At 25.8% G+C, this 27,705-nt stretch overlaps 4 protein-coding genes across 4 annotated transcripts; 2 read left to right on the forward strand and 2 right to left on the reverse strand.

The window, feature by feature from the left end:
- Nucleotides 1-1,690: 1,690 nt before the first annotated feature.
- On the reverse strand, nucleotides 1,691-5,147 carry LOC126906914 (zinc finger protein 99-like). Its single transcript, XM_050687854.1, has 4 exons — nucleotides 4,713-5,147; nucleotides 4,522-4,656; nucleotides 3,017-3,086; nucleotides 1,691-2,947 (listed from the first exon to the last, which is right to left on the reverse strand). The coding sequence occupies exons 1-4, from the start codon at nucleotides 4,913-4,915 to the stop codon at nucleotides 2,183-2,185; spliced, it is 1,173 nt and encodes a 390-aa protein (XP_050543811.1). The 5' UTR covers nucleotides 4,916-5,147; the 3' UTR covers nucleotides 1,691-2,182.
- A 170-nt stretch (nucleotides 5,148-5,317) lies between these two features.
- Nucleotides 5,318-8,418, forward strand: LOC126906905 (trafficking protein particle complex subunit 12). Its single transcript, XM_050687837.1, has 8 exons — nucleotides 5,318-5,672; nucleotides 5,752-5,966; nucleotides 6,578-6,808; nucleotides 6,865-7,113; nucleotides 7,182-7,328; nucleotides 7,409-7,584; nucleotides 7,672-7,807; nucleotides 8,129-8,418. The coding sequence occupies exons 1-8, from the start codon at nucleotides 5,432-5,434 to the stop codon at nucleotides 8,357-8,359; spliced, it is 1,626 nt and encodes a 541-aa protein (XP_050543794.1). The 5' UTR covers nucleotides 5,318-5,431; the 3' UTR covers nucleotides 8,360-8,418.
- A 3,797-nt stretch (nucleotides 8,419-12,215) lies between these two features.
- On the forward strand, nucleotides 12,216-17,873 carry LOC126906906 (vesicular inhibitory amino acid transporter). The gene is made up of 2 exons (XM_050687838.1): nucleotides 12,216-12,980; nucleotides 14,567-17,873. Exons 1-2 carry the CDS (start codon nucleotides 12,549-12,551, stop codon nucleotides 15,749-15,751), a joined length of 1,617 nt encoding a protein of 538 aa, XP_050543795.1. The 5' UTR covers nucleotides 12,216-12,548; the 3' UTR covers nucleotides 15,752-17,873.
- Nucleotides 17,874-18,321: 448 nt separating this feature from the next.
- LOC126906917 (nuclear inhibitor of protein phosphatase 1) lies at nucleotides 18,322-21,659 on the reverse strand. Its single transcript, XM_050687861.1, has 7 exons — nucleotides 21,432-21,659; nucleotides 20,122-20,182; nucleotides 19,913-20,066; nucleotides 19,622-19,848; nucleotides 19,365-19,562; nucleotides 19,145-19,268; nucleotides 18,322-19,069 (listed from the first exon to the last, which is right to left on the reverse strand). The coding sequence occupies exons 1-7, from the start codon at nucleotides 21,458-21,460 to the stop codon at nucleotides 18,837-18,839; spliced, it is 1,026 nt and encodes a 341-aa protein (XP_050543818.1). The 5' UTR covers nucleotides 21,461-21,659; the 3' UTR covers nucleotides 18,322-18,836.
- Between the last annotated feature and the right edge of the window lie 6,046 nt (nucleotides 21,660-27,705).

A 27,705-nucleotide genomic window follows, 5' to 3' on the forward strand; every position in this document is an offset into this window, starting at 1 on the left:
AAAAAAAAAAAAAAAAAAAAAAAAATACATCTTAGTAAAACCAATACCTTCTCAGCTTCGCATCGAAGCTAAAATGTTCAGAAATATTAGATTTGTCTGTAAAAGATAAATATAAGATCTATGCAAAATGTTACCCATATCAAACATTGAAGAAGACTTCTTAACCGAGACAAAATAATCAAAAAGTTCAATCATATATATAAAACTTTTTAGTTTTCACATGAAAACCAAATACATTGCATATTCAGCGTAGTATTGCATGAATCAGTGGAATTTATTTATGTGTAGTCATGCATTCGTAAGTTGAAACTAAAACTAGTAATTAGTTGAAATAAATTTTTCTTTAAAAATAAAAAAAGTAGGTATTTCCTTTTGTAAAGAAGGAAAAAATGATTAGAATGATCATAATCAATACATAGTGTTCATTGTTTATAACAACATACCTCTTTCCTTACTTACTGAACACTCTGTATAAGAATAAAATTAAATAAAAAAATCGTAATAATAAGTTGAATATATTTTATTCATAAAATTATGATTCAATCTGATTAAATAATTTTGTACTAACATTTAAATGAGTTTTTAATATATTCAAATTTCGGTATTCTTAAAAATCAATTATTACTCTACATTAGAATATAAAAATAGAAACAAAAGATTTTTCAGTCAATAAATTATAAAAATGTTTGATCTCTTTTATCATTATTTAAGTGCATTACTTACATAAAAAGAAATATAATTGACATATAAAAATATAGTGAGTTAACTCATATTAAGCAATCTCTATATTTTTAATTATATATTGTTTATAAATATTATTGGATTAGTTTTAATTGAATTATTAATTAGCAATAACTAAAATGCATAATTATAAATAACTCTATTATAAATTAAAATAAAACACAATAAATGTGTTATTTAAATATATAAGAAAATTCATAAGTAATTGACCAATATTAAACAATAAAATAAAAAAATCCACTGTATAAATGTATAAAAACTAATTAACAGCTATAAATTAATAATAATGGGAAATTAACAAATTTACTCTATTAGTTTAAATATTTGTATCATTACTATACGAAATATACATTCAGAACTTTTAAATAGCAATACAGTCATATAATTAGTATATGAAATAATTAATCAATACAGTAACACATTAATAGCTATAAAATGTTTAAAATATATATATATATATATATGTGTGTGTTTAAAACATATCACTTTTCTCATAATAACAATTAATTAAATAATGGAGATATTTAAAAATTAAAAGAATACAATTTATTACTACATTACTTTTTATTTAATAAACGCACAAAAAAAAAATATATATATTTACTTTTTTAATTATAAAAAGTAAGTGATGGGTTGAGTTAATACTAATTTTATCAATATCAATAACCACTAAATGAAAATTGTACATTAACAGACTTTCAGTTATTATTAAAAGTTTGTTCAAGTGCAATTTTTAAAACTATACTTTTAAAATAATCAAGAATACTTAAATATACTTATAATATTTTGAACTGTTTATTATTCATCATACATGAATAAATTATGGAGTAAAATTATTTGTAAAAGTCTTAGTTTTCAGAATTATCACAGAAAGGACAAATATTAAGAAATATCTTGCAATATATTAAAAATGGATTTTGGTATATTATTCACAATATTTATGTAAATATACTTGTATCCAGCACCTGTCTTTACATATCACAGCTATGTTTTACTCTGGATAATAACAAAATCAAAAAAAGAATTGCATATCATAAATTTATAAACTATCATAACATTAACATTTAACTAAATATAATTTGTATTTGTAGATTTAACATAATTGATGCTCATAATTATAAATAATTTGTCATGCATAGGCAGTTTTTTAGTCTTATAGAGTAAATAGAGTAACATTATATTTTAATTGATAAGTATTTAAACTTAATTAAATAGTAAGAAATAAGAGACCTATCAGGTCATCAGTCATTGTAATGAAAATTTCAAGACTTTATTCACAATATAAAGAAAGTAATTGCTACTGTTTTCTGTATAAAACTAATATTTGACTATCTTAGAACTTTGGTTGATTATAGCAACTGATAATTTTTTTACCTTTGTCAGTTGAGAAAAAATGAAATATGTTTAAAATTGGTCCATGGGTTTGTAATTATACTATTAATCAGTTAACAGACGGGTGAATGCGTTTAGTATGACGCATAAGTGATGATTTTTGTGTAAATTCAATGCCACATTCATCACATTTCAAACGTTCACCAGTATGTATAAGCTCATGTTTTTTAACAATAGCTTTTGCCCCATAAGTTTTACCACAAAAACGACATGCATATGTATTTTCTCCTCCTTGCACTCTCACCTGAATAATATCATCTTGATGATCACCGTGCATGGCTTCTGTATGTACATCTAATGATTCTTTGGTACTAAAAACAGCCTTACACTGATCACAAGCTAATTTATCTTTATGTTCTGTAGCATGAAGTTGAAGAGTATTTAAATCTTCAAACGATTGGTTACAAGCACTACATTTAAAATGAGCCACTTCTGAATGAAGTTTAGCATGACGTTGTAATAATGTAAAACGGTTAAATTCTCTACCACAAATAGTACATGCACAGTTATATTCATCTGAATGACTTTTCATGTGTAATGCTAGACTACAATTGCGATAAAACTTTCTTCCACATAAATTACATTCACATGTTTTTTCAATAGAATGTGTTGCAACTGTATGCTGCCAAAGAGCACCTCTATTACTGAACTTATTTGGACAATATTCACAAGAAAATGGAAATGTGTTGTCAGATTGTTGAGTTTCATCTCTAGAATCTACAAATTTTGATGAATCTTCATCATCTGAGTAAACAGCTTCGACACGGGTTATCATATCATGAACATCTGACAATTCTTTTTCTGAAATTTTCAGCTAATTTGAAAATATAAAAAGATGAATAAAATTTTAAATTTAATACTAATGCATTTTTTTGTGACTTACTAATCCATCAGTTTTTCTTTGAAGTATTGGACTATGAACTGTAGCAATAAATTCTTCATCTGCCAGTTGCCTAAATGTAAAAAAAAATTTTAACATTAGAATGAATATAAATTAATTTGAACCAAACCTAGTCATATTAAATTATATGTTGTCATAATTAAAACATATTTATGTATGAACATTTTAAACGAAAAAGGACATAACTCACTATTCATTAGTTAACAGGAGATACAAAATAAATAAATAATTTTGACTCATTATTATATATAACAAATCAAATTTAAATAGTAATATATTTTTGGAAAAACTACATACGATAATGACAATGACATCAGTAGATGAGGCATAAAATTACTCACAATTTCCACAAATAAAAAAAAAAAAGTCAAAAAGTGTCTTGTATCTTTTCTATATAAAACATCCATATATAAAATATATGAAAAATACATCTATAAAGGTAGGAAAATGTTTTTGTATGTTACACAGGATATTTTTTTAACATCATTGAGTGTCTTATTACAGTAAAAAAAACTTAAAATTTTATTTTTAACAGTCATTAGCTATTTTAAATAATATCTCAAATTACATTAAATAAGTGACACATTTTTAAATAAATTTTTTAATAATTTCATTGCCATTTTGATTTATTTAAATATATATATTTGTGAACTTTTAAGTTAGCAACTCAACAAAGAACTGTAACTTATATAACATTTTATAATTATTAATGTAAAATCTTTTAATTGTTTAATTTTTGTTGAATCAGTTAGAAAATATTAACTTTCTACAAAGATAAATTTATATTATACCATAATTATAATAAGAATTTATCACTGGCTAATTTTGTTTGAAATATATTTTTAATTTTTAACTTTATTATACTTAAACTAAATGTAAACTAATCAATTTTTTAACAATTACTAAACTAAAACTTATAATTGTTAAGCACAGTACACAAATTCTAATTTTTTCATAAATATATTTAAATAAAATTATTACTTCAACTAAATTTAACTAAATTTAATATTTTTATTTTCATTAAAATTATTTTATAAAGAGATCATACTATAAATAAATAAAAAAAATATATGATTAATAATAGAATATTAAATTTTTCTCCATGATATTTATTAAATATAAAAAAATTTTAACCAATTTTTTAAATCAAGAATTTACACATGACTATGTTTTTATATTTATTGAAACTAAAAAATATATTCAAAGTACTATGTAATTGGTTTACTTAGGAAAAATGGAGTAATTCAAGGAAAAATTATAATAACTTGCAAAATGATTGTTTACAATTTTTAATTAATTACTTTCATTACCAACTTAAACCATATAAAACACATTATAATGTTAACTAAAAAAAAAGTAAATAACAATAGGAATTAAGGTTCTTAGTCAGTTGTACTAAAAAAATATATACAATAGAACTCATACTAAGCTCTACTATATTAATATTAAAATATGAACTATAAGAAAAATTATTTTATTTCACCTACCTCATACTTTTATTAGGCATATTTGATATTTCAACTGTGCATTCAGCTAGTAAAGTTGCAGGCAATTTAATTGGAAAATCATTTGTTGCATCATGTTCTTCATGAACTGAACTAACATTAATCAATTTTGCTTGTCTAATATAAAATACAATAATTTATTGATTATGGTTATATTTAAATTGCAATCTTACTTAGAATTTGAATAGATTGGAATGATTGTAGTTTCCGATTCTAAAGTTCTTTTCATTGATTTTGAAACCGATTTTATAATCATATCTGGGTGAACTTTTTTAGTAGAATTTGAAGTTGTTTGATTTTCACCAATAATTACATTAAGAAACTGTGATGGCATTACACCTAGCTCCATAATATTAGAGTTGATACAATATGACATAATTAAATAAGCCAAAGAATGTGATAATATGTTAATAATATTTTAAAATGAAATATAGTTGATATTAATATTTACAAATAATAATTTAACAAAAAAATTAACTAAACCAATCGATTTCATTGAGTGATGTGAGAAATAAGTTATGAAAAAAAATTAGAATAACAATATTTTGTACTTTAATCACAAGAGCTTACATTTTTGTCCACATATACACAATAAAAAACACTACATATTAAAAAAATATAACCAGAAAAAAATAAACCACTTGATTGATAAAAACATGTTTGTGTTTACTTGTGTTATGTATATATACACATAATTTATTATTATTAAAAATAAAAGTAACGGGATTTTGTCAGCTGTTTCACATAAAAATCAAATATAAGCCATAAGGATTTTATGTCTGATAAAATACAGTGATAACGTTTTGATGAAATTTTTTAAACATTTTTCTGAAAAATTACTGTTTCCACTAAAGAACAGTATCTATTTTATTTTGTGAAATTATTGTAGAGAATGGATCGTAAAACACCAGAATTGCGACCAGCTATAAACGAGTATTTTAAAGATCCGTCACCTTCATCTGATTTATTTGATCAAATTTCATCACATGCAATAACAGAAGTAAAACGAGAAGAACCCACAGTTTGTCGTATTTTTCAACAAATAAATACTAATAAAAAGACAGATATATTTGATATTATTAAATCACCAGACAATAGTCAAAGTGTCAATCCTAGTTTTGATATAAAAGATGGTTAGATACTGGTTTTAGATTAAATATTCTTTATTTGTTAACAACATATTGTTGATCATGTTTTTATTATGCCTAATAGCATCATTTGTCATGTTAGAAAATGTTGAAGTGGACTTAGAGAATATATTTGTTCATGATTTTGAAATATCTATTAATCCTGTAGAAGATGAACGGAGACGGTATGCATGGATACCATCAGCTAAAACAAAAAGTATTCTTGAAAAAGGTTCTCATATAAGCCATACATTACCTAGGGATGTGTTTACTATGCCTGGAGTTGAAAATGTTAACTTTGTAAATATTATTAAGTATTTTTAACTTAAAAAAATAAGTTCAATTTTTGAAAATAAATTGAAGAAATTTCCTTTAATTAATAAAGTACTAACAGAGTTCATTAATTTATGCATATGTAACTTTTATTTTAAATTCTGAAAAAATTATGTACAAATGAACATTTTTAAGTTAAATTTAAAACTATCAATATATTTAACTTGTGGTGTAAAAAGGAAGTCTTAAGAAATTTATGCCTTTCATAAATTTCTTTTTGGGTTATTACTTTATTTAAATATGAACTTTGTTCTTTAATGAACTCAAATGGCTCAATAAAAAGTTATAACAGGATAAACTTATGAGCTTGGAGATTAATATGATGATAAAATTTATTATTTCAATTATAATAATGTTTTGTCTTAATTTACTATCAATTATGTACATTAATCATTATAAACAAGGAAAATAGCTAAACTATTTATTCAGGGATTTTTCAATGTATTGAAAAAATATATTATATGTATTTTAATATATTAAAGTACATATAATAATAATTATAATAATATATTTTAATATATTCAATATATTTTTAAATAATTGTATACTTGAATGAAGCTGTTTAAATATTTTATTAGGCTAATAAAACTTATGAAGGTCTTGTATCATATCTTGGTAAAATTGAAGCTGCTCCTTTTAAGAGTAAAACTATTGAAGAAGTCTCACAGGATGATCGTGGTCTAAAAATATTGATTGAAGATGGTAATTATGCTGAAGCATTAAATTTGACTACTAGACTTTTAGCTATGTATGGTCAAGGTCCAGGGCAAATGGGTTATCCAAGTAAACACACAAAATATTCATTGCAGGTAAAATATTAGTGATTTTATTTTATTAAGTATATAAAATATTTGTATTGTTTCAGTTATGGCTAACAAGATTTTCTTTATTAGTTAAAACCTGTGCTTGGAAAATTGCGAGCAAAGAAGCAATAGCCTGGGATGATTTAGATAGACCCGATCTTTATATGCAATGGTATAAAGATCTGTATAGTAACAAATTTGGAACTTTAGTGCCATTTAGCTTAAGATTAATTTTGGCTGAGTTACCACAATATACATCTACTACAAATGTTTATAAAAAGTTATTTGAAGTACTCGCATCTATTAGAAAAGTATGAAATAAATAATAAATTAAAACAAGATTTTTGGTATGAAGTTTTATTGAGATATTTCATTTTAGATTATAAAAAATTTAAATAATGGATTAACTGAAGATGGTCGAAATCTAGAATTAACACCTCAAGACAGAAATACTTCTAAACTTTTATGGTTTTCAAGAGAATCTAGGGTTATTCATTCTATTATTAATTGTGCTTTAAATCAGAAAGTAGATGATAAACATATTATGTACATAAAATAAATTATTAATAATTTATTATTAATATAGATTAATGATTTTTTATTTAGGATTATAAATTAGCAATACAGTTATTAAAAGATCTCATTGAAAAGCCAAGACTTAAGTACACAGTGACTCACAATAGAGCCCTTTTATCTGCTATGGGTAGAATTTGCTTACAAGTTGGTGATCTTAAAGCTCATAGTTTTTTTCTTCAATCATCACGGCTTAAAAATCAAACCATGTAAATGGCAGATAGCTTATTATTATTATTTAAAACAAAATATACGATTGATTTTTAAAAATAAAAACATTTAACTAAATATTTTAGTGGTACATCTGGTGAAACAAAACCAGACTACAGAGAACTAATTGATGCTGCACTTCTATCAATTGCTCAAAATAATTACAAAGATGCTTATAAACATTTTGAAAATGCCTATAACTTAAATTGTAATCAAGTTATGGTAAAAATAAATGAATATATTATTATTATTATGATTATATTTATATGTGAAACGTCCTCTCTAAAAAATTATTGCTTATATTAAAAAGACAAGAAAACCAAAGTTGCCGAATACATTGAAATTTATTTGTTTGTATTCTAGTTTAAAGTAATACTTAAAATGCAAGAAATTTATGTATTTATTGAAAGAAATATATTTTATAAATTTAGAAAATTATCCATTTGAAAATTCTTTCAACTTTTTAATTATAATAAAATGCAAATTACTGTTTGTATATAAAAATAACATTCAATCATTAAATTAAATTATTTTTTATTTTAGGTCTTGAACAACATGGCGACATGTTTGTTTTATGAAGGTCAATTAAATAATGCAATAGCTTTGTTAGAAGATGCTATACAAAAGTTTCCATCACTAGCATTAAATGAAAGTTTGCTATCAAATATTTGTTGTTTTTATCAATTTCAAAATTCAGCAATTAACAAACAAAGGTTGCTTAAATATCACATTATTTCTAAGTATAAAAATTGTGTAACTGATCCAGTTATTTAATGTATAGCATTATATTTTTTATTTTAATAGTTTACTGTTATTGTTAATTAAAACTTAATTGTTTTATAAAATATTATAAATTTTATTTGAATTATTTTTTTTTTTTTTATTAATTTTACTTGAAAGTTGTATAATGTAATTTTACAAACTTCTCATGATCATTACTACGTGATATTATTTTTAGTTATTAAATTATCAATTTTTCAATTTTAATAAAGAGAAATAATGTTTTGTACTAATAAATTAATTGTTATTATATTAGTAATAATATATGACTGAAATACCAAAAAATATATTCCTCATAAAATGTTACAAAGTCGTCCTAGCATATAACTTTTAAGTAGTTTTTATGGGTCCTACAACAAATAGATCTCTAAAGATATTAATTACTAAAAGTTTTTAATATTCTATATCTTATTAGCAGTGTCTAAATTTGAAGTAAAAATAGTGTTTCATGTTTATTAATTTTGCGTTTTATAATTTGAATTAAATTTAAAACATACCTTTGAATTTTTATAATTTTACATTGATTTGCTTTTAAAAATTAGAAAATTATTAGATTAAAATATAAATATCTATATCTATATGTATATTTATCGTCATTATGAAAAATCGTAATGTACAAATAATAACCATACGAAAAATGACATTTTAACTTTAGTGTTATTTTTCACAAATTAAAGTTATGTTTATTTGTCAATACCGGTGCTCTGTCTTTATAGGGCTCTGTGCCAGTAGGTAGTCGGTTGAGTTAGGTTGAGTGGGTTGCACAGATTCTCCAAGTAAAAATTGTTACGTGAGAATATACAATTTTTTTTTCATTTGGATGTGGTATAGAACATTTTTCTATGCACATCCCTCCCAAAACAATTTACGTCATTAATATGCTCTGCCTTTGCGTCGGCATTTTTTGTTTAATCAGTGTTGTAATCAGGGAGTNGCATTTTTTGTTTAATCAGTGATGTAATCAGGGAGTTGATCCCCTCAACAATTAGCGTTGTTTGAAATTTCTAGTTACTATAATCTTTTGTTTTTTACTTATTAGAATTTTCTTCGAAATTAGAATTCGATGCAGAGTAAAAATGTTTTGTCGAGCAAAAAAAATTTAATAACCTCCCTACCCTCCCTGAAATTATTCTCTGGTTGCGCCGCTGGATTCAATGTAACTATTATTTGGTTTGACATTGTATACATGGCAATGCATTTTTAAGTTTGTTAATTAGATGATAAGAAGATCTCTCAGTAAGTCTTTTTAAAAGTTAATTAATTAAAATTTAAATTATTCGAATGGTTAAATTTAAAAAATAAAAATAAATAATAATTATAGAAAAATTTAAATAATGAAATGGTTAGAATTTTATGATACGATTGTGGTAATATAAGTATCTGACGTTCAGTCGACCATGACGTAATTGTTGCAATTTGTTTGTTTTTAAATTATTCAAAAGTTTAATTAATTAATTCTTTAATATAAACTTAAAAAACTGTGTAATTAATTTATGACTACACATGACACTAAAAGATTTATTATATTAAAGGTTATAAAGAGATAGAAATAATAATTTAAGGTGATATAAAAATGTATTATAATAATAGATTCTACCACGGTTGCTGATATATTTTTAGTTTGTTGAATACTTTATAAATTATATTACTATGTTTGTCATTTCATATTTTTATATGTAGATACCTACCTAAATTGGTAAATGTTAGTATTTTTTTCTTAACTTGTTTCTGTTGTAGTATAATATTTAAAATTTAAAAAGACTGTTTTGCATTTATTTTCATAATAAGTTAAAGTTTTCATACGGATTTTGTGATGTTTTGTATAATATTCATTTCTAATTGATTTTAATGAAATATAAAAAATTATAGTTTGGTACTAATCTATTCCTTTATTGAGATAATTTTTTTTACTAAGTAAGTATATTAGCTTATTATTCTCAATATCATTTTTAGCCTTCGAGAGGAGACATTTGGCGTGGCTCCTCATTTTTTAGGAACTATAGTCCTCCCTCTTAGTTTTTCCCATTTAAACCACTGACTATACTATAATTAGATGTAAAGATCGAATAATATTTTTAATATTGAGATTCATCCCTAAGAATTTTTCAGAGGAGAGCTTTTAACCCTCCAAACTACCCCGTAATACAATGTGATTCCTTAACTTCTTTTCATGAAATATCTTTAAAGATATTTAATTTTTTTAACAATAATGGTTCTTTGTTTTATACAAAAAACCCATCACAGAGGGGTCGCGGTACAGTGGGGACGTGGCATAATTGGGCCAAGTATAATGATATCTGACAGTGATTAAAATCACTACCATAAAAAACGCTTCGATGCAAATCTATTGTGTTTAATTTTAAGAAATTGGTGGATAATTACAAAAGCAACATCAACTTCTATTTTCTTAGATATATCCAGATTAGTAATTCTAGATTCAAAAATATAATATATAATTTTTTAATTACATATTATGTAATTTTTATTGTTTTCAATCTGTTCATCGCTTTTGTAGATTAATAATATTGGCAATTTAAACTAATTCAAGTTTTAAAGTTAAGTTTTAAGTTAAAAAAGTTCTACTTTTTATACGTATGTTTTAAGTTTTTAACGCACTCTGTATAAAGGGATATTGTCCAATTTAAAAAAAAGGTAAGTTAAATGAAATAAATATATAATGTATTTAGAAAAAAAAAATTTCTGTTGATACATACATTATTCAAAAAGTTATAGCAATTTAAAGTTGAAAATTTAAAATCGAAAATATAATTTTAACAAAAATAGCATTTTTTTAACTACGGCAGCCGTTTGCACGTAGAAGATAAGGTGTCGGGACAATTTTTTTTTTCATTTTATAGTACATGACATAAGCTTTAATTTTATATATGTATAAAAGACTCAGTATTTCCGAAACATTTTCAAAAGTTAAGTTGAAAAAGCTAGTTATTGTAAAAAGTTGCTATTTTAAATTCTCTCCTGTGAGCAGGTTAACTGTTAGATTTTCAAAAAAATGATATCAAATGAAAGGAAAATATTTAAAGTTTTAATATAAAAGAAAATTAAGTTGATTTGTTGTTTTAAGAAAAAAAAGTGAAAATAAAAAAATTTACGGATTTTAAAAATTGTGATTTCCTTGGAAATTTCCTCCATTTATGGGAAACGAGTGAAATTTTTTCAATTTTCAAGGGTAATATTTTCAACTAGATACAATTTGTGTTTTTTTGACATATTGGTCATCAAAATCGGTCCAGTGAGAACTGAGAAAAAGTGGCATAAGACACACACAAAAAATACATCATAGTGAAATTAATACCTTCTCAGCTTCGCATTGAAATTAAAAACTAAGTAATTAAATATGTAAATTTTATTTTTACATTGTTTTAAGCTGTCTTAGCTTAAAACAATGTCTTAAACAATATCTAAAACACGTCTTGTGTTTTAGATTTTTTAAGCCGAATAATGCGTTATGAAACTTATGAAATAGTTAAATTAAAAACTAAAAATGTAACGAATTACCTAATCAAGTTAAATTAACTTTACATTTTATTGGTTTAATGTGTTTTTTATTAGTTTCACAAAAATGTGATTTTTTAAATTGTTATAGTTTTATACGATAATTTTGTTGCACAATTACGATATTTTTATTATCACATGCCTTGTCACTCGTTGTAATACCCGTTAAAATAAAAAAACTGCACTTGTAGTTTTTTAAAGGTTATCTTAGCGGTGTACAAACACTGCTGTTTTCCACAAATAACCGCTGCCGTAAATATGTTACAGGCGTACCGCCCCAGATGAAAACTCCGACACCAGATTGCAGGGTGGCAAGTACTAAAACGTCGTGGGGTCGCCCGCTTTTCATCGATCCACGCCGTCGAACCTTCCCCTCACTTTTCTCTAATCACTTCAATTTCGCGTCAGCGACGAGATAAATTTTTTAAGTTAATTTTGTTTGTTTTTTATTTACATAGCTTTGAGATTTTTCCTTCGAATACCCGTCCTATAAATACCCATTCCCGCAAAACGCGATGTGCTATTGGCGAGTTGCAATGCCATAAAACGACTGTGATCTATTTTTATCGTGTAACTTAGACAAAACTCAATAGCTGTGGCCGTAGCAAAAATAAGTAAGGATTCCGTCGCTCTAAAAGCTTTGATCACTGCATCGTAGAAAACAAAGGCCATGGCTCAATTCGGAAGGTTTTACGTGCCACCTTTGAATAATGCCATGAACGTCATGTGGGCAGCTTTTAGAGCGTACGTACCGGACGACAGTCCATGCTTGGAGGCGATTAGAAAACGTCGAGGCGGAGCAGGAGAGGAAAAATCTAGTGGAGATAATGCGGGACCAGCTGAAAAGAGTAGGCTAGCTGGTGGCAAACCGGACACTAACCCGTTCAGAACTACGTGCAATGCGGAGTTATCATCCTATGGTGGTGTGGACAACCCGGGTCTGGACGTTGCCGGCGACGGAGTAGTCAAAAGAACACCTCAAACTTTCAGTATGGACGGCAGCTTCGATGAGGATTCATCTGGCGGAGGCGAATTTGGCGGGCACGGTAGGCACAAAATCGACGAATGGCAAGCAGCCTGGAATGTCACTAACGCCATACAGGTATAAACCGTTATTATATTTTTAGCTTTAGAAGTTTGTTATCGTCCAAAATTCTTTTATTAAAATGTCTGGAGACGATTTTGTAAATTTATACCTTTTACTCATTATTTTATACTTATGAAAGCCTTAATGATACATCACGAGACAACGTGACGTGTCTTTCCGCTAGAATGTAACATTTATCAAATTACTTATTTATATATATTTTTTTAAAAATGAACTAATATTTTTAGGTCATTTGACAAGTAGTATACTTGTCTTTATTAAGAATTTTTGTGGTCGTTACAATTAATAAGTGAGTTTAATAAATTTGCTTGAAAATTTATAAAATGATTTCATCGCTTTTCACTGGGCACTGTTGTTTATGCACAATATAAACAGAGTGATTAATAAAGTGTTAGGGACTCATTTTCTAGAAACTATTGAGAATTTTTAATTCATACGAGAGAAAAATTGTTTGGCTAAAAATTATGTAATAAATGTAATACAATGAATTTTGTAAAAAATCCTTTGAACCGTTCATTTGTTGCATCATTTCTAAATGAAGTGATTTAAAATTATATTAATATTAATAGAATTATTTATGATCCATTGTATCAGATAATTGCGACTTTTAGTATCAAAAAAATCATATAAATGACGAAGAACTTATTTTTTAAACATTCGTTCAAAATATTATTGTAGATTTTTTGAAAATTTTTAATTGAATTATTAGTATTAATATAATGTAGATTTTTAAACTATTTAATTTTAATACATACATACATTGTAAATTCTTAATATTTTATAAGAAAATGAGCGTTTAACACTTCATTAATCATATTGTTAATTTCACATGATTTTAATTTGTAAATATCACACTGCACTTTAATAGAAAATATACAATGCATATTTAAAACCGATATATTATGTATATTATACGTATTTATTGATTACTATTTAGAGTTAAGTATCAACAAACATTTAAATTCATAAGAAAATGATTTACACAAGACTAATAAACCTACTAAGTCATTTAGTTTCAACTACACAGGACCTCAATTTTTTTAGAATTTACTCTCTGTGCATACATTTATATTTTAAATAGATTATTTGGAATAGATAGAGCAGTGTTTCTATCAACATTTTAAACTGTATAAAATCTCACAACTATAAAATTAAAGTTTTTGTAACAAGATTTTTGTGTATTAGTGTACGGAAGAAACGTATATAGACTTTAACCATAAAATAGTAAGAAAGGGTTTGGAAATCGAGTAAACTTGTCGTATTATACAGTGACGAGAGAAGAAAATGCCGAGTTCATAATTAAGAAAATTTAGATCAAGCATTATCGGATATTTTATTTTAAAAGTGTTAATAATTATTTTGACTTGAAAATACTAATGTATCTTTAAGGATTTTTATAAATTAACTTTTTATTGTTATTTTATTAGTAATTGAAAAACAATTGGTTATGTAGCAGTTCTCTATTATTATCATTATAGTGCACATAACAATATTTCTCGCAATAAATAATTGTTAATAACATTAGTAAAAAATATATATATAATTTGAATTATCAAAAATCATGTGATTTTTTCTTTTAGGGAATGTTCATCGTTTCACTGCCTTTTGCCGTGCTGAGAGGAGGTTATTGGGCTATAGCCGCCATGATCGGAATCGCATATATTTGCTGTTACACTGGTAAGATTCTAGTGGAATGTCTATACGAACTGGACTTGAATACTGGACAACGGGTCCGGGTAAGAGACTCGTACGTATCGATAGCTCGGGAGTGTTTTGGTCCGGTGTGGGGAGGTAGAGCTGTGAACTTGGCGCAAATGATCGAGTTATTGATGACATGTATACTTTACGTGGTAGTGTGCGGCGACCTGATGGAAGGCACGTTTCCCGACGGCGTGATCGACACTCGTAGCTGGATGTTGATCACGGGGGTGTTGTTGATACCACTTGGATTCCTCAAACATCTGCACCATGTTTCACTGTTAAGCTTCTGGTGTACAATGTCTCACATACTGATTAATATCATCATACTGGGTTACTGTGTACTGGAACTACCCGATTGGGGTTGGTCCAAGGTGAAATGGACCATTGACGTGGAAAACTTTCCAATATCGTTGGGCGTCATAGTTTTCAGCTATACGTCGCAGATATTTTTGCCGACGCTGGAAGGCAACTTAATCGATCGGTCCAAATTCGATTGGATGTTGGACTGGAGTCATATAGCTGCTGCCATATTCAAGTCACTGTTCGGTTATATTTGTTTCTTGACGTTCCAAAACGATACACAGCAAGTGATTACCAACAACTTACAGTCGCCGTCGTTCAAGGGCTTGGTAAACGTGTTCTTAGTGGTCAAGGCACTTCTGTCGTACCCTTTACCGTATTATGCGGCTTGTGATATATTGGAAAAGTCGTTTTTCAAGGGTCCACCGACCACGCAGTTTCCAAGCATTTGGCACTTGGACGGTGAGCTAAAAGTCTGGGGTCTGGCGTTTCGCGTGGCCATTATATTAGGTACTGTTTTCATGGCCATTTCTATACCACATTTTGCCATACTCATGGGGTTTATCGGTAGTTTCACCGGCACAATGTTGTCTTTCATCTGGCCTTGTTACTTTCATCTAAAACTCAAAGGCGATTCTTTAGAATGGCGAACGATTATGTTTGACTGCTTTGTTATTTTCTTAGGGTGCCTATTTGGCGTCATTGGCGTTTACGATTCCGGTTCCGCTATGGTAAAAGCATTCCAAATTGGATTACCGTTTTAATTTACCTCTAAAGTTTACTTATTTGTGATCGTCGTTTTTTTTAAATATTTTACCGACTGTAGTTATAAATCGAAAGATAAAAAAATCATTACAGAGATGAAAGAAATGATTAATTTTTAGCTAAAAATATTTTAACAGTTTTAATATCATAGTTAGCTAACAAAAAAAGAAAATATAGTAACGCCTAAATTTCAAATCAAAATTATTTATCAAGCGCACAATATTTGTGTTGTACTATTTCAATAACTATTCGTTGAACTTAAGCATAAAATTGTACAATTAATTAAAATATTGATTAAGTAAAATCTAATAAGACGTAATAAGTTTAAAACGCAAAGTTAATATTTTATAAGATTCGGAAATTTCGAATTTTTCGAAACTAAGACTGATATTGAGTACAGTACATTTAAAATAAAAAATAATAATTTTTTAGTTTATTACAAGGCCAATTATTTCTAAAAAGCAACACGTCAAGTATAGTGATTGTCATGTTTGTGGGTAATGAAAAATAACATAATTGTTCAATAACTAATTTATTTAAAACGCCTTAAACAAAATTTTTCGGTGTTTTGGCGACCCAGTGTTTTAATAAATTGATTAGCACTATTTTTAATTATTTACTCATATTTTCAATTACATTATATTATTATTCATGCATTATATATTCAGCTATTACATGACATAAATCACTAGTTCGATGATACTCAGTGACGCTATGTCTAATTTTATATGTATTACATAATAAAAAAAAATTTACAGAGACACGACCACCTCCTTATTATTTTTTTATTATTACTTAATATTTAGGTATCTTTTTCATGAAATTACAGACTTTCATTAGGATAAGCATGCCCTCTTTATATCACCCGTCTTATACGTGTATATAGGGATCGGCGCCACTAATGATATCAGTTTTTCTTATAACAATAGATGTTAATTTTCATTATCTGACAAAAAGATTCTGTATATTACACTTTCTGTTGAAAAATTCTCCAGAAATCGTTTAAATACACGTAATTTTTTCATTTTTCCATTTCAAATGTTGACAATTTTCCTGTTTCGATTATTACTTTTTGAATATAAAAACCAATGTGACAACAAAATCATGAACTTTATTGAAATAATACTAATTTATCATGCTATTTTGCAAATATTGTAATTTTAACACTTAAATTATGTTATTTAGCAAATTGGAGTTAAATGTATAGATTTTTGCATTTTTTATACATGAAAATGTAATAAATTAAGATAACAATAAATATGATTATAAATAGGATTTAATTGTTTGTTATGCGACAAAAAACATGGATTTTAAAGTATATTTTAAAATCAATGAAATAACTGAGTCGATTGTTTTAGTAATTTATGTTATAATTAAATATACTTAACTACCATTTATGTCTTCCAGAAAATTGATTATTTGTAATTCAAATTGTGATAAACTCTAACAACATTAATGTCTTCCTCGTGTAGATTACAACTCGCACATAAATTACGAAAGTTATGTTATTCATTTTAATAACAATTTATAATTATTACTTAATAATATTTGTTAAATTATATATCTTATTGTTTTGCATTATTTATGTACAAATATGTATACTTAAAACACATTAATCTGGTGTATAAGTACAACATAAAAATGTTATAACCGTTTTTAACTTAAGTAGAAAATTAATGTTTAAATTGAAAATACTAATGTCTTCCATTATGACGTGATTATTAATAATTAAGTACTTCATTGTCTTCCATTTTTGGTATTTGTTCTCAAGAAATTATCAATTTAATGAATTTGTAATATTATTTACCTCTAATGTTTTTTAATCCATATTCAATCCTGTGACTGAATACGGATTTTAATTAGCAAAAATAGTGTTGTTAATGTGTTCCTAAAACTTATACTAAATATAAATTATTATATGATATGAATTAATGATATGACAAAATGATAATTCAGGAATGTCATATTATTTTATGTAAAATTATTAATAAATTTAAATTGTCTATTATTTTTTTGTTCAAAATTTAATATGAGGTAAATTATATAAATTAAAATTTCAAAATACTTTTAGAACAGATTATATAATTTTAAAGTAATTTAATAATAATATTTAGCTCTTTAAGTAATATAATGATAAGCTAGTATATTAAGTTTAATTGATATCATATTTATTACTTAGTAATTCTAGTCAATGTGAAAGTCTTCCATGATAACTTGTAGTTAGTAGTTTTATGTTAATTAAATATAACACTGTATAACTATTATTGCATTTATTCTTGTTAAGACTTCTAACAAGAACTGTTTTTATATTCTCTGTTTTAATAATTACTGATTTCATACTAAAATGTGTTGTTATAAAAATAATACCATTAAATGTCATACAACTAAGTTTTTGTGTCTTTTACTTCGGTAAGACATGTTATATGTAACATTAACAAATTTGTTTATAATACAAAATAATTCATTAATGAAAAATTCACTAAAAACATTCACATTTGTATATTTTTATTATTATATTCTGTGTAATACTTTAAAATAAACATAGTACTGAGATATTCCACACAAATAACCAAAAATATGTTCCAAGTTTTAAGATTCTTAACATTTATACAATTTTTTTTTATAAAATTTTAACTTAAAAAAAAAAAGAATTAAATGTAACATATTTTCTGCTAACAATTATTAAATATGGGCAAAATACAAACATTAAATGAGTAAAAAATTAATTTTATTTATAAGTTGAATGCTGTGTAGTACATTTGCAGAAAAAAAAATATAATTGAAATTAGTAATTCATTCAAACATCTTAATCTATATACAATTATATTTATTTAATGAATAAAAAAAAAAATTAACTTAAAGTGTTTCATAAATATCAAACTAACTTCAGTCAAATGAATACAATACAAAAATGATTCCAGTCAGAATATTATTGATTGACCTTTAGAAATAATTGATAATTTTGAATATCAATGTTTTAAATTGATAACAATTTTGAGTAAAATTCTGTTTTTATATTATTTAATAATATAAAAACAAATATTAAAATATGTATGATTAATACAGAAATAAAATAGACATTCATTAAACAAGTAAAGCTGGAGCACTTTTCTTTCCAGGCCATGCTTCTTTGGCATATTTTTTCTTTTTAGGTTCTGTAGAAACTAGTTCTACCTTTTCAGTAACTATTGGTTTAGGTACTACTACTTCCTCTATATTAGGATCTAGATCAACCTCTGGAGCAGGATTTGGTAGATTCATACCTAAACGGTTTCCTATTGATGTTAAAAATCCCGACTGCTTTTCCTCATTTTCACCTAAAAAAAATATTTTTAATAAAATAGAAGATTAAAATTCATCTTCTTTGATGAAATATGAATTTTTATTTTTACCTGGTAAATCCCCATAAAGTGAATCACCTAGATGCCCACCAGGTACCATATGTTTCATAAAATTTTTATTTTGGTTATTGCTATTATTGTGATCAACTGCAAAACCCATAGTGTCTTTGAATTTCTGAAATAATATACAAATGTTAATTTAGTGAAATAATATTTTTAATTTATTCTTAATATTTTAAGTTATGCAATATTATATTTATCTATTTATTACTTTATTAGGTATAACAGTAGTTCGAACTAGATTCCTAAAACGGCCTACTGATGGGTCAATATCTTCAGGATTAATTATTTGTTCATCTTCATTAAAATGAACACCTCTATTTCTTTTCCGTTTTCCTTTTAAATTGTCTTCAGTTATGCCAAGCATAGATATACGTCGATTTTGTGCAGTGTTAAATTCAGTTAAATTCTAATACAAGTAAATATAAAAAAAAAATTGTTTATATTAATAAAAGTTTCTATATTTACATCTAATTCATAGTCGGTTTCTGGTAAACCCAGAAGACTGGAAGATTTGTCTGATTCTCTCTCCAACTGATCCATTATAGGACGTGGACCAAATGCAGATGTAGATTGAGGTCGTTCTCGTATTATATACGTTCGAGTAGAAGCTCCAAAATGAAATTGACTATTTATTGGTAGTTGTGTAGGCCTGTGAGCTTCAATTCTTATACTCCCAATGTATGTACCATGAGCTATGCATATAAATATTAAGAACTATAATTTATGCCATATTAAAGTATTTTATGAACAGCTTACTAGAACCTAGATCAACTAAAAAAGCTCGATTCAAGTGTTTATGGTAGACAAAAGCAGCATGTACTCTTGAACATGATTGATGATCAATACAAAAGTCAGACATTTGAGCATTTCTTCCAAATAAGTAACACTTTTTTTGGTCTAGCATAAGTTTCTAAAAGAAGCGATGTTTTTAAAAAAGATTATGATGACTATGTAAACAAACTTACTTGAATTAATTTATCGCCTTTCAATACATCTAAATGAAGACCTACTGGTGGCTTTCCAGCCCTATAAATTAAAAAAATATTTTAGATAAAGATACTATCAATTATAAACTATATTCAATCTATAATACAAATATAAATCAAAGATTTTAAAAATACCAAAAATGAGTTTAAATTTGATACATTGACTTTAAGTTAAAAACTAGGGTAAAGGCAACATTCATTGATATACTAACCAGTTTTAGTAAAGTCTACTTTTAAGAGCTTTAACAAAAACTAGTTGGATGACATATTGAATCTAAAAATAGTCAAACACTAGTAAACTGCTAATGATTGGTGTCGTCATAGACGTCTTAAGGGGGAAAAGGGGGCAGTTGTTCCTCATTCACTGTTTGCTCGGTCAATTTTCACAATCTTTGTGTATTATAAAATTTTATTAAATTAAAATAATAAAAAATTTTTATTTTTATTAAATTATATTATAAATGATAAGACAAGGACCATAGTTTTTTTTATAAATTTGATATAAAGGTTTGGTTTTTAATATTAAATTTATAGACACACTATATATTTTATAAATAATACATAAAACTACCAGAAATTCTTTTATTTATAATTTTTTTTTCTGCGAGGCTAATCTTTTTGTTATACATATAGCGAGGCTCCCTGGTTTTACCCCCTTCAACACTGGGTCTATTGAGAAGATAGTAAAACCAAATATTTAATAAAAATGTTATCCATCTCATGAAAAAATTTTAAGGCAGCTTTTGGGTGTTGTTACTGTATATATGAAATTATTAATTCAAAATATATTTTTCAAATTTAATAGTATTGGATTAGAGACATTAATTAACATAGGTCATATGTTAGCTATAAAAATATTAAATTTTGATTAATAACAATAGCAATTGTTTTTTTCCATGAAAAAATGGAAAAAGAATCTTATAATATACTTAAATTTGTTTTAATTTCTAAATTATTAATACGAAGTATAACAGTAATAAAAATTTTAATTAAGGTTTTGAGAATTATACATAAATATTGATTAAAGTGCAACAGTGTTTAAAAATTAACAACATTTTATTTCTATCAATAATGATATAATAAGTGTTTTAGGCATTTTTTGTAAGACTCATAGTTTCAATGCACGTTATGATAATAAAATCACCTCTTATATTAAAATATGTATAATTCAAATTTATTTTTGATCATTCTGAAAATCTGTAAAAATTGAGATATATACTGTTGCATTTTAAATAAAGGTATACATATAAGACACGCTAAGATATTAAGCCACTGATTACTTTTCTTACCAATTTGGTACATCATAGTGGTTTGCCATAGCTCCGTATTATTTAAAAAACAACCAAAACAATTTTGAAATAATGCTTATAATCGTTGACGATCAGAATAACCGAATTCATGCATATTTATTAGTCAAAATAAAAGTTTTATCAATGAAACAAAATAGCAGATTAAAACTTAAATTAAATTTACGTTTAATGTTTTACTATTTATCGGCATTCTCTACATTAATATCTTGACTTTATCATTATGTTATCAGTTTAATTCATGTTAGTGTAAACAGTGTGATGTGTACTCAATGTGTGTCGATGCTTTTACAACAACCTCAAAAATAAGTTTTAATTTTAATTTTAAACCTATTTATATTTAAAGCAAAAATAATCCATGATTGGAAGAATTAAAAATGTTTTACTGATAAAATGTGTACATGGTAACATAAATTTATAATNTCATGTTAGTGTAAACAGTGTGATGTGTACTCAATGTGTGTCGATGCTTTTACAACAACCTCAAAAATAAGTTTTAATTTTAAACCTATTTATATTTAAAGCAAAAACAATCCATGATTGGAAGAATTAAAAATGTTTTACTGATAAAATGTGTACATGGTAACATAAATTTATAACGGTTGTTGAAAAAATACCGCAGAAAAATAATGACCAAAATTTGATCATATAATTTTACACAGTTATGGATGTCTAATATTGTTAAATATTTTCAAATTGGTAGAATGATGTATAAATTCAAGAGATTTAAAATATTTTTTAGTTTTTAATAGCTTACTATAAATGCAATTTAATGCATTTTTTGTACTTATTTGATGTTTTTAGAAATCATTCATTTATTCGTTTAGTAAAAGTTTTAGATTTTATATTGATGAATAATAGAATGCACTAATACAACAAATACGTATAAAATAGTAATTTTTTATTTAGTTTTTTTGAGTAGTCAAGGATTTACACAAAAGAAAAAGAGGACTGCTATATTGCCAACCTTTAGTTTAAATCTTACTACAATACATTTTTTTTTCAATTTTCATAAAGTTATAAAGAAAACCGCATTTACACTATCTGTACCTCAGTAAGTTGCACATAATATGTATAACTAATAAAGTATTATTTTATATCATATATTTATTTAAAATTATTCATTCAATAATTTTAAATTTTCTCTAAAATTGAAAATGAAGAATATTTTTTGATTATTTTCAAATTTGAAATTTTTATTGTATATTAAGTCTTTTAAGTAATTCTATGTATCGAATACACATAGTATATTGTATCTATATGTACTGTATATTGCATGTATAAACATCGTATGATAGGGTGAAATCAGTGGCATATTTAGAGGGGGGCACAGGGGCATATACCCCTTCCATTAACTGAGTCATGTAAATATTTTATCATGCAATGTCATAATGTATAACATCAGAAAAAGTTATTTTTTGGTTATCGATAATAACATGAGTTTAAGAAATGTTAGTCGATATAGTTGTCTTGTGGAGCAAAATTTGATGCCCGCACAATTGTCCCGTTAATATGATCACCTATTTTTGAAGTGTTTATTACGCAGAGATACACTCTGTATAGAAAGAAATATTTTTATTAATAAAAATGGATTCAAAACAAATAACAGATTTTTTTGTCAAAAAAATCTAAAATATGTTTACAAAAAAAAAAATTCATTTTTGGTGCCTTATTGAGAAATATTTTTTGTGCACCCCACCACCATTATAAATTTCTAAATACGCCACTGGGTGGGATGCACAAATGACGTAGCCAACACAATTTCCTATTTCTAAGTGGCGTCGGATCTGTTTATTTTGATTACAAATCAAACAATATTCAGTGACACAATAAAATAATCAGAGTAATCAATAACAGACTAAGTACCTGGTGTACCAGTGTGTACGACACAAAATTTAAAAAAAAAACAAGTAATGTATGATAAAGATGGACACAATTAAATTACGGGCGTTCCGTCGACGCGGACAACTCGGTATCAATCACGAAGGTGACTTAACGTATGTTTGCGGCGAGATGCCTTCTGTCGTGCGCATAGATCTTATAAACATGAATAAGGACATTGTTGCTTTATTAGTGAAGACTATGGTGATAGTAAATTGAGGCTATTTGTTTGCGTTATTACTTGATAAGATTTTACTTTTTATTATTTATGGTCAGTTATAAATAATTACTATGAGTTATGTTATTTATAATAATGTAAAAGTTATAAGTTATAATTTATAACTTATTACAAAATTAAAAAACAGTATCTTATGCGCTTATCACAATTAAAATGTGAACAAACGGCCTCAATTATGAACGTCCTGTCCATGTTTATAAGATCTATGGTTGTGCGGCACTTGTCGGACTTTGTACTGTGGCGTATGGCACACTGTGTTAGTCAAACTATCATATTCATGTAGTAGAGCGACTGCTGATAGTTGTGGCACATGACCGTGTCATGTATTGCTTTTGTGTAACTAATATTTATAAATTAATAATAAATGTGGGTGTATAATGATTATTAGTAAATGAACTCTTAATGCTTGTTGATATAACAACACTAATATTTTTAAGAATTGCATTGACCCAGAAATTTATTAATTTTTTGATACATTCACAATAAATTATTCGATATTACCATACATTATTTATGATTCATTTTAAATTTAGACTTAACGATGAGATTTTTAACGTATAATAGTAATCCATAATGGCTAATTTAATCAGTGCCGTTATTTCCTTTTTGTGTAAAGCGAGAGAACTTTCCAGTTGGCTATAATACTTAAAACTTTTTATGATAACGTTCATTTTGGCTAATAATTATTATATTTTTTAGAAAAATATACTATTTTTGGAACTACTAAAAAATCAGGATGAACGAACGCTTACCTGTTACCCACTAAATGCGGCCCTAAATTTAATACTGAAAAAGCAATTGTTTGCTTTCTATTAAATATGGATGAATAAAAATAATGTATTAATAACTTTAAAAATATTAAGTAACAATAATGAAAATTATTTTACATTAACTATACTGCTTTAAACATATGCATTAATTACGAGTTATGTATTATTTTTGTTATCTATTTACAGTTGTCAGTGAAGTTCATCCAACAAAGTGTTAGTCATTAGGCGATACTATTAAAATTATTTCTACCATTTCATATTTGTAAAAGAACTGGTCGAATTCGATAGTTACAATTTTTAAGGAAGTAACAATATATAAATATATTTTTATTCATCTTATCTTTATTTTAAGCCCATTAAGGGCTATAGCGGCCACCTACAAAAAGGAGGAGGTTTTCTTAACCTTTGATACTCCTGAACGAGTGGTAAGTCCGTCGCCGGAGAGAGGGTTAGCAACTCCCATTACTGAACTAATCCTTTCACTTGGCAAATGAAGCCGCCTGTGACCGAATTGGGAACCCGAGACAGTGCGCATTTAGTACTGTCGTGTTACCGTCTCTGTGACACCGTCCTTATTAAGAATATTTATTATATATTTAATTTATGTATTTTTTAGATGTATGAATAAGAAAAATATATACAAATTTGAATTCAACTACATTACATATTAAAAAAAGTAAAGTTTGCCATTTTTCTTAAGTCGTGTTTTTTACGTTTAACTAATTTTTTTGATCGATATTATACAACTGTTTTTCAAGCAATTTGCTCGTCATTTACATATTTTTTATTTGGATCTTCAAGTTCAAGAAATATGGGTTATTATATCTGTATACTTATTTTTATATTTAATTTATCAAAACAAATATTGGAAATAATGTTTTGAAATTCTGGAATTGTATTTAGAGCATTCAATAGTTAATATTGAAATAGAAATGTCGTATAAATGTTTTTTAAAATGTATGTAGAATCTTAAAAGTTCATTCGATGGTTCCGAGTTTAGATGTAATACTATATGTTAATTTCAAAAACGAATTTTTTCTTGCTGTATATTTAAGCGCATTGAAATCTTAAGTTGACAAATAATACTTGAATATCAAAAAGTAAATTTAAAATCGTTAGTCACATCTATCATTTTTCACAATGATGTATAAGACTTTCAATTGAAGATATAGAAATTTTCAAACTAATAAATCAGAAACTCGTCTTTTAGCTGTAAAGTAATTTAAATTCATTTTAGCTTCAAAACGAAACTGAGAAGATATTCGTTTTACTATGATGTGTTTTTCTTCTCTTTTACCACTTTTTCTTAGCTCTCACCAAATCGATTTCTTTAAACAATACGTCAAAAAATCACAAATCGTATCTAGTAGAAGACATTATCCTAAAAATTGAAAAAATTTATCTCGTTCCCCGTAAATGGGGGAAATCTCCAAAAAAATTACAAATTTAAAAATCGCTAATTTTTGACATTTTTTCAATTTTTTTTACTTAAACTGCCATAACTTTTTGAAAAATGTATGGATCAATATAATTTTTTTTGTAGATGCATGATGTCATTACCTTTCATTTATTATATTTTTTTTATAAATGTGACCCTTTATTTGTCCACAGGGGGGGATTTAAAATGACAACTTTTCACAAAAAATTAATTTTTTCAACTTAACTTTTGAAAGTGTTCCGGAAAGTCCGACACTTTTATATATATTTTAAATTAAAGATAATGTAATATACTTCATTATGGAAAAAAATGTTTGGACTTTATTTTGTCTTCACGGTGGAAATAGTTACCGAATGCTATTTTTGTGTGAAAATTATCGATTTTATATTTTACATTTTTAACTTTATAATGCTATAACTTATTGAAAAGTGTATGAATCAATACAATTTTTTTATGAAAAATAATATTTATTCCTCTTTCATTCGACATACTTTATTTTAAAATAACACCATTTCCCTTTATATATTTATATATTATAAATATATTACACTTATAAATCATAAAACTTGTAATCAGGATATAAATAAGGGAATTGGAGATCATGTAGCTTTTGGAATAATTCACCAATTTTTTAAAATTAAACACTATCTATAGATTTGCATCGAAGCGTTTTTTATGATAGTGATTTTAATCACTGTCAGATATTATTATACTTGACCCAACTATGCCACGTCCCTATTGTGCCGCGACCCCACTGTGCTGAGTTTTTTTTATATATTTTTCCAGCATTATTAAAAACAATCTTCCTGTAAGAGGTACAAAAAGAATTATTTAAGTTTCAATAGACATTATAAAGGTTTAACAAAGGCATCATTATAATTTAAATGCTAACTAAATAAGACTGAAAAAAAGCAGGTACTATTTTTCAAAAGAATTATCAAAATTAGAAATGTTACACGTTAACTAAGATATAAAAATAATTTTAATTTAGCTGTCGTTTATTGTACCCTGCAATTTAACATTTCGGCTTCACATTTATTACACAATTTATTTTAACTTAAAAACATTTTTGCACTTCATGTCTATAGCTTTATGAGTTTAATAATTAAACATCTGCCACGAAAGAATGTAATCTCTTTTGTTGAAAAGCAGAAATAATCATTGTTGACATATAAAATAGCTTAAAAGACATTTAAAGTTTAATCTAAAAACTGTTGTTATTTAATTTTTTTTTTATTTTGTACCAGGGAATTGTCATTAAAAGGAAACATAAACTTGTGACCAATCATTGAGAATACGCGTTGTTTCTCGTGAACATAAGTGAAGGTTTTCAATTTAAGAGTTTACGTTATAATGTTTTTTTAGTCAAGTACCACATGTGTAAAGTTTTTTTATATTGTGCTATAATTAGATCAGAAAAAAATGTAAAGCCTACTGCAAATAGTCGAATAAGCATTTATGGCATGTTTATCATCGTTAGCTATTTTTTTTTTCTTATTTTTGTTAGGTTTTAGAGTATATTTTTAATTTAATTAATATTAAGCATTTTATCCCCCAATGAAATTTTTTCTATGGTTTTTAGAAGTACTGACACGCGCTCAATGCCAAGATTTTTTAAAAAGTATATTAAATGTTTAATGTTGCATGAAATAAATAATTTTCTTTTTATAAGTCTTGCCGATATCCAAAACGTTCATGATTATTAAGTATCTTAGCGTTCTAATCTTCACGGTTTTTGACGTGAATGGAAAATAAAAAAAGAAGAAAAGTAGGAAGTAAAAATGACTCAACATTATTAATCACTTTCAAATACCATCGGTAGCTGATACATATACTGTTTGTTGATGTATTGGATATTATACAATATTAAATAATTAAATTGAAATAACGTTTATAATTAAAGCATTTAAGATAAACAATGTTAAATCG

This window comes from Daktulosphaira vitifoliae, unplaced genomic scaffold, assembly GCF_025091365.1.
Source record: "Daktulosphaira vitifoliae isolate Bord-2020 unplaced genomic scaffold, ASM2509136v1 Scaffold_5, whole genome shotgun sequence".
Classification (NCBI taxonomy): Eukaryota; Metazoa; Arthropoda; class Insecta; order Hemiptera; family Phylloxeridae; genus Daktulosphaira; species Daktulosphaira vitifoliae.

Bases quoted from the DNA above. Each gene is read 5' to 3' on its own strand.
- LOC126906917 (XM_050687861.1), bottom strand. From the start codon at position 21,460: ATGGCAAACCACTATGATGTACCAAATTG. The intron at 20,067-20,121 runs GTAAGTTTGTTT...CGCTTCTTTTAG, and splicing joins AAGGCGATAAATTAATTCAA to AAACTTATGCTAGACCAAAA. The intron at 19,849-19,912 runs GTAAGCTGTTCA...TTATATGCATAG, and splicing joins TTTAGTTGATCTAGGTTCTA to CTCATGGTACATACATTGGG.
- LOC126906906 (XM_050687838.1), top strand. From the start codon at position 12,549: ATGGCTCAATTCGGAAGGTTTTACGTGCCACCTTTGAATAATGCCATG. The intron at 12,981-14,566 runs GTATAAACCGTT...TTTTTCTTTTAG, and splicing joins ATGTCACTAACGCCATACAG to GGAATGTTCATCGTTTCACT.
- LOC126906914 (XM_050687854.1), bottom strand. From the start codon at position 4,915: ATGTCATATTGTATCAACTCTAATATTATGGAGCTAGGTGTAATGCCA. The intron at 4,657-4,712 runs GTAAGATTGCAA...ATTTTATATTAG, and splicing joins CCAATCTATTCAAATTCTAA to ACAAGCAAAATTGATTAATG. The intron at 3,087-4,521 runs GTAGGTGAAATA...TTTTACATTTAG, and splicing joins ATGCCTAATAAAAGTATGAG to GCAACTGGCAGATGAAGAAT.
- LOC126906905 (XM_050687837.1), top strand. From the start codon at position 5,432: ATGGATCGTAAAACACCAGAATTGCGACCAGCTATAAACGAGTATTTT. The intron at 5,967-6,577 runs GTAAATATTATT...ATATTTTATTAG, and splicing joins GAGTTGAAAATGTTAACTTT to GCTAATAAAACTTATGAAGG. The intron at 7,585-7,671 runs GTAAATGGCAGA...TAAATATTTTAG, and splicing joins CGGCTTAAAAATCAAACCAT to TGGTACATCTGGTGAAACAA.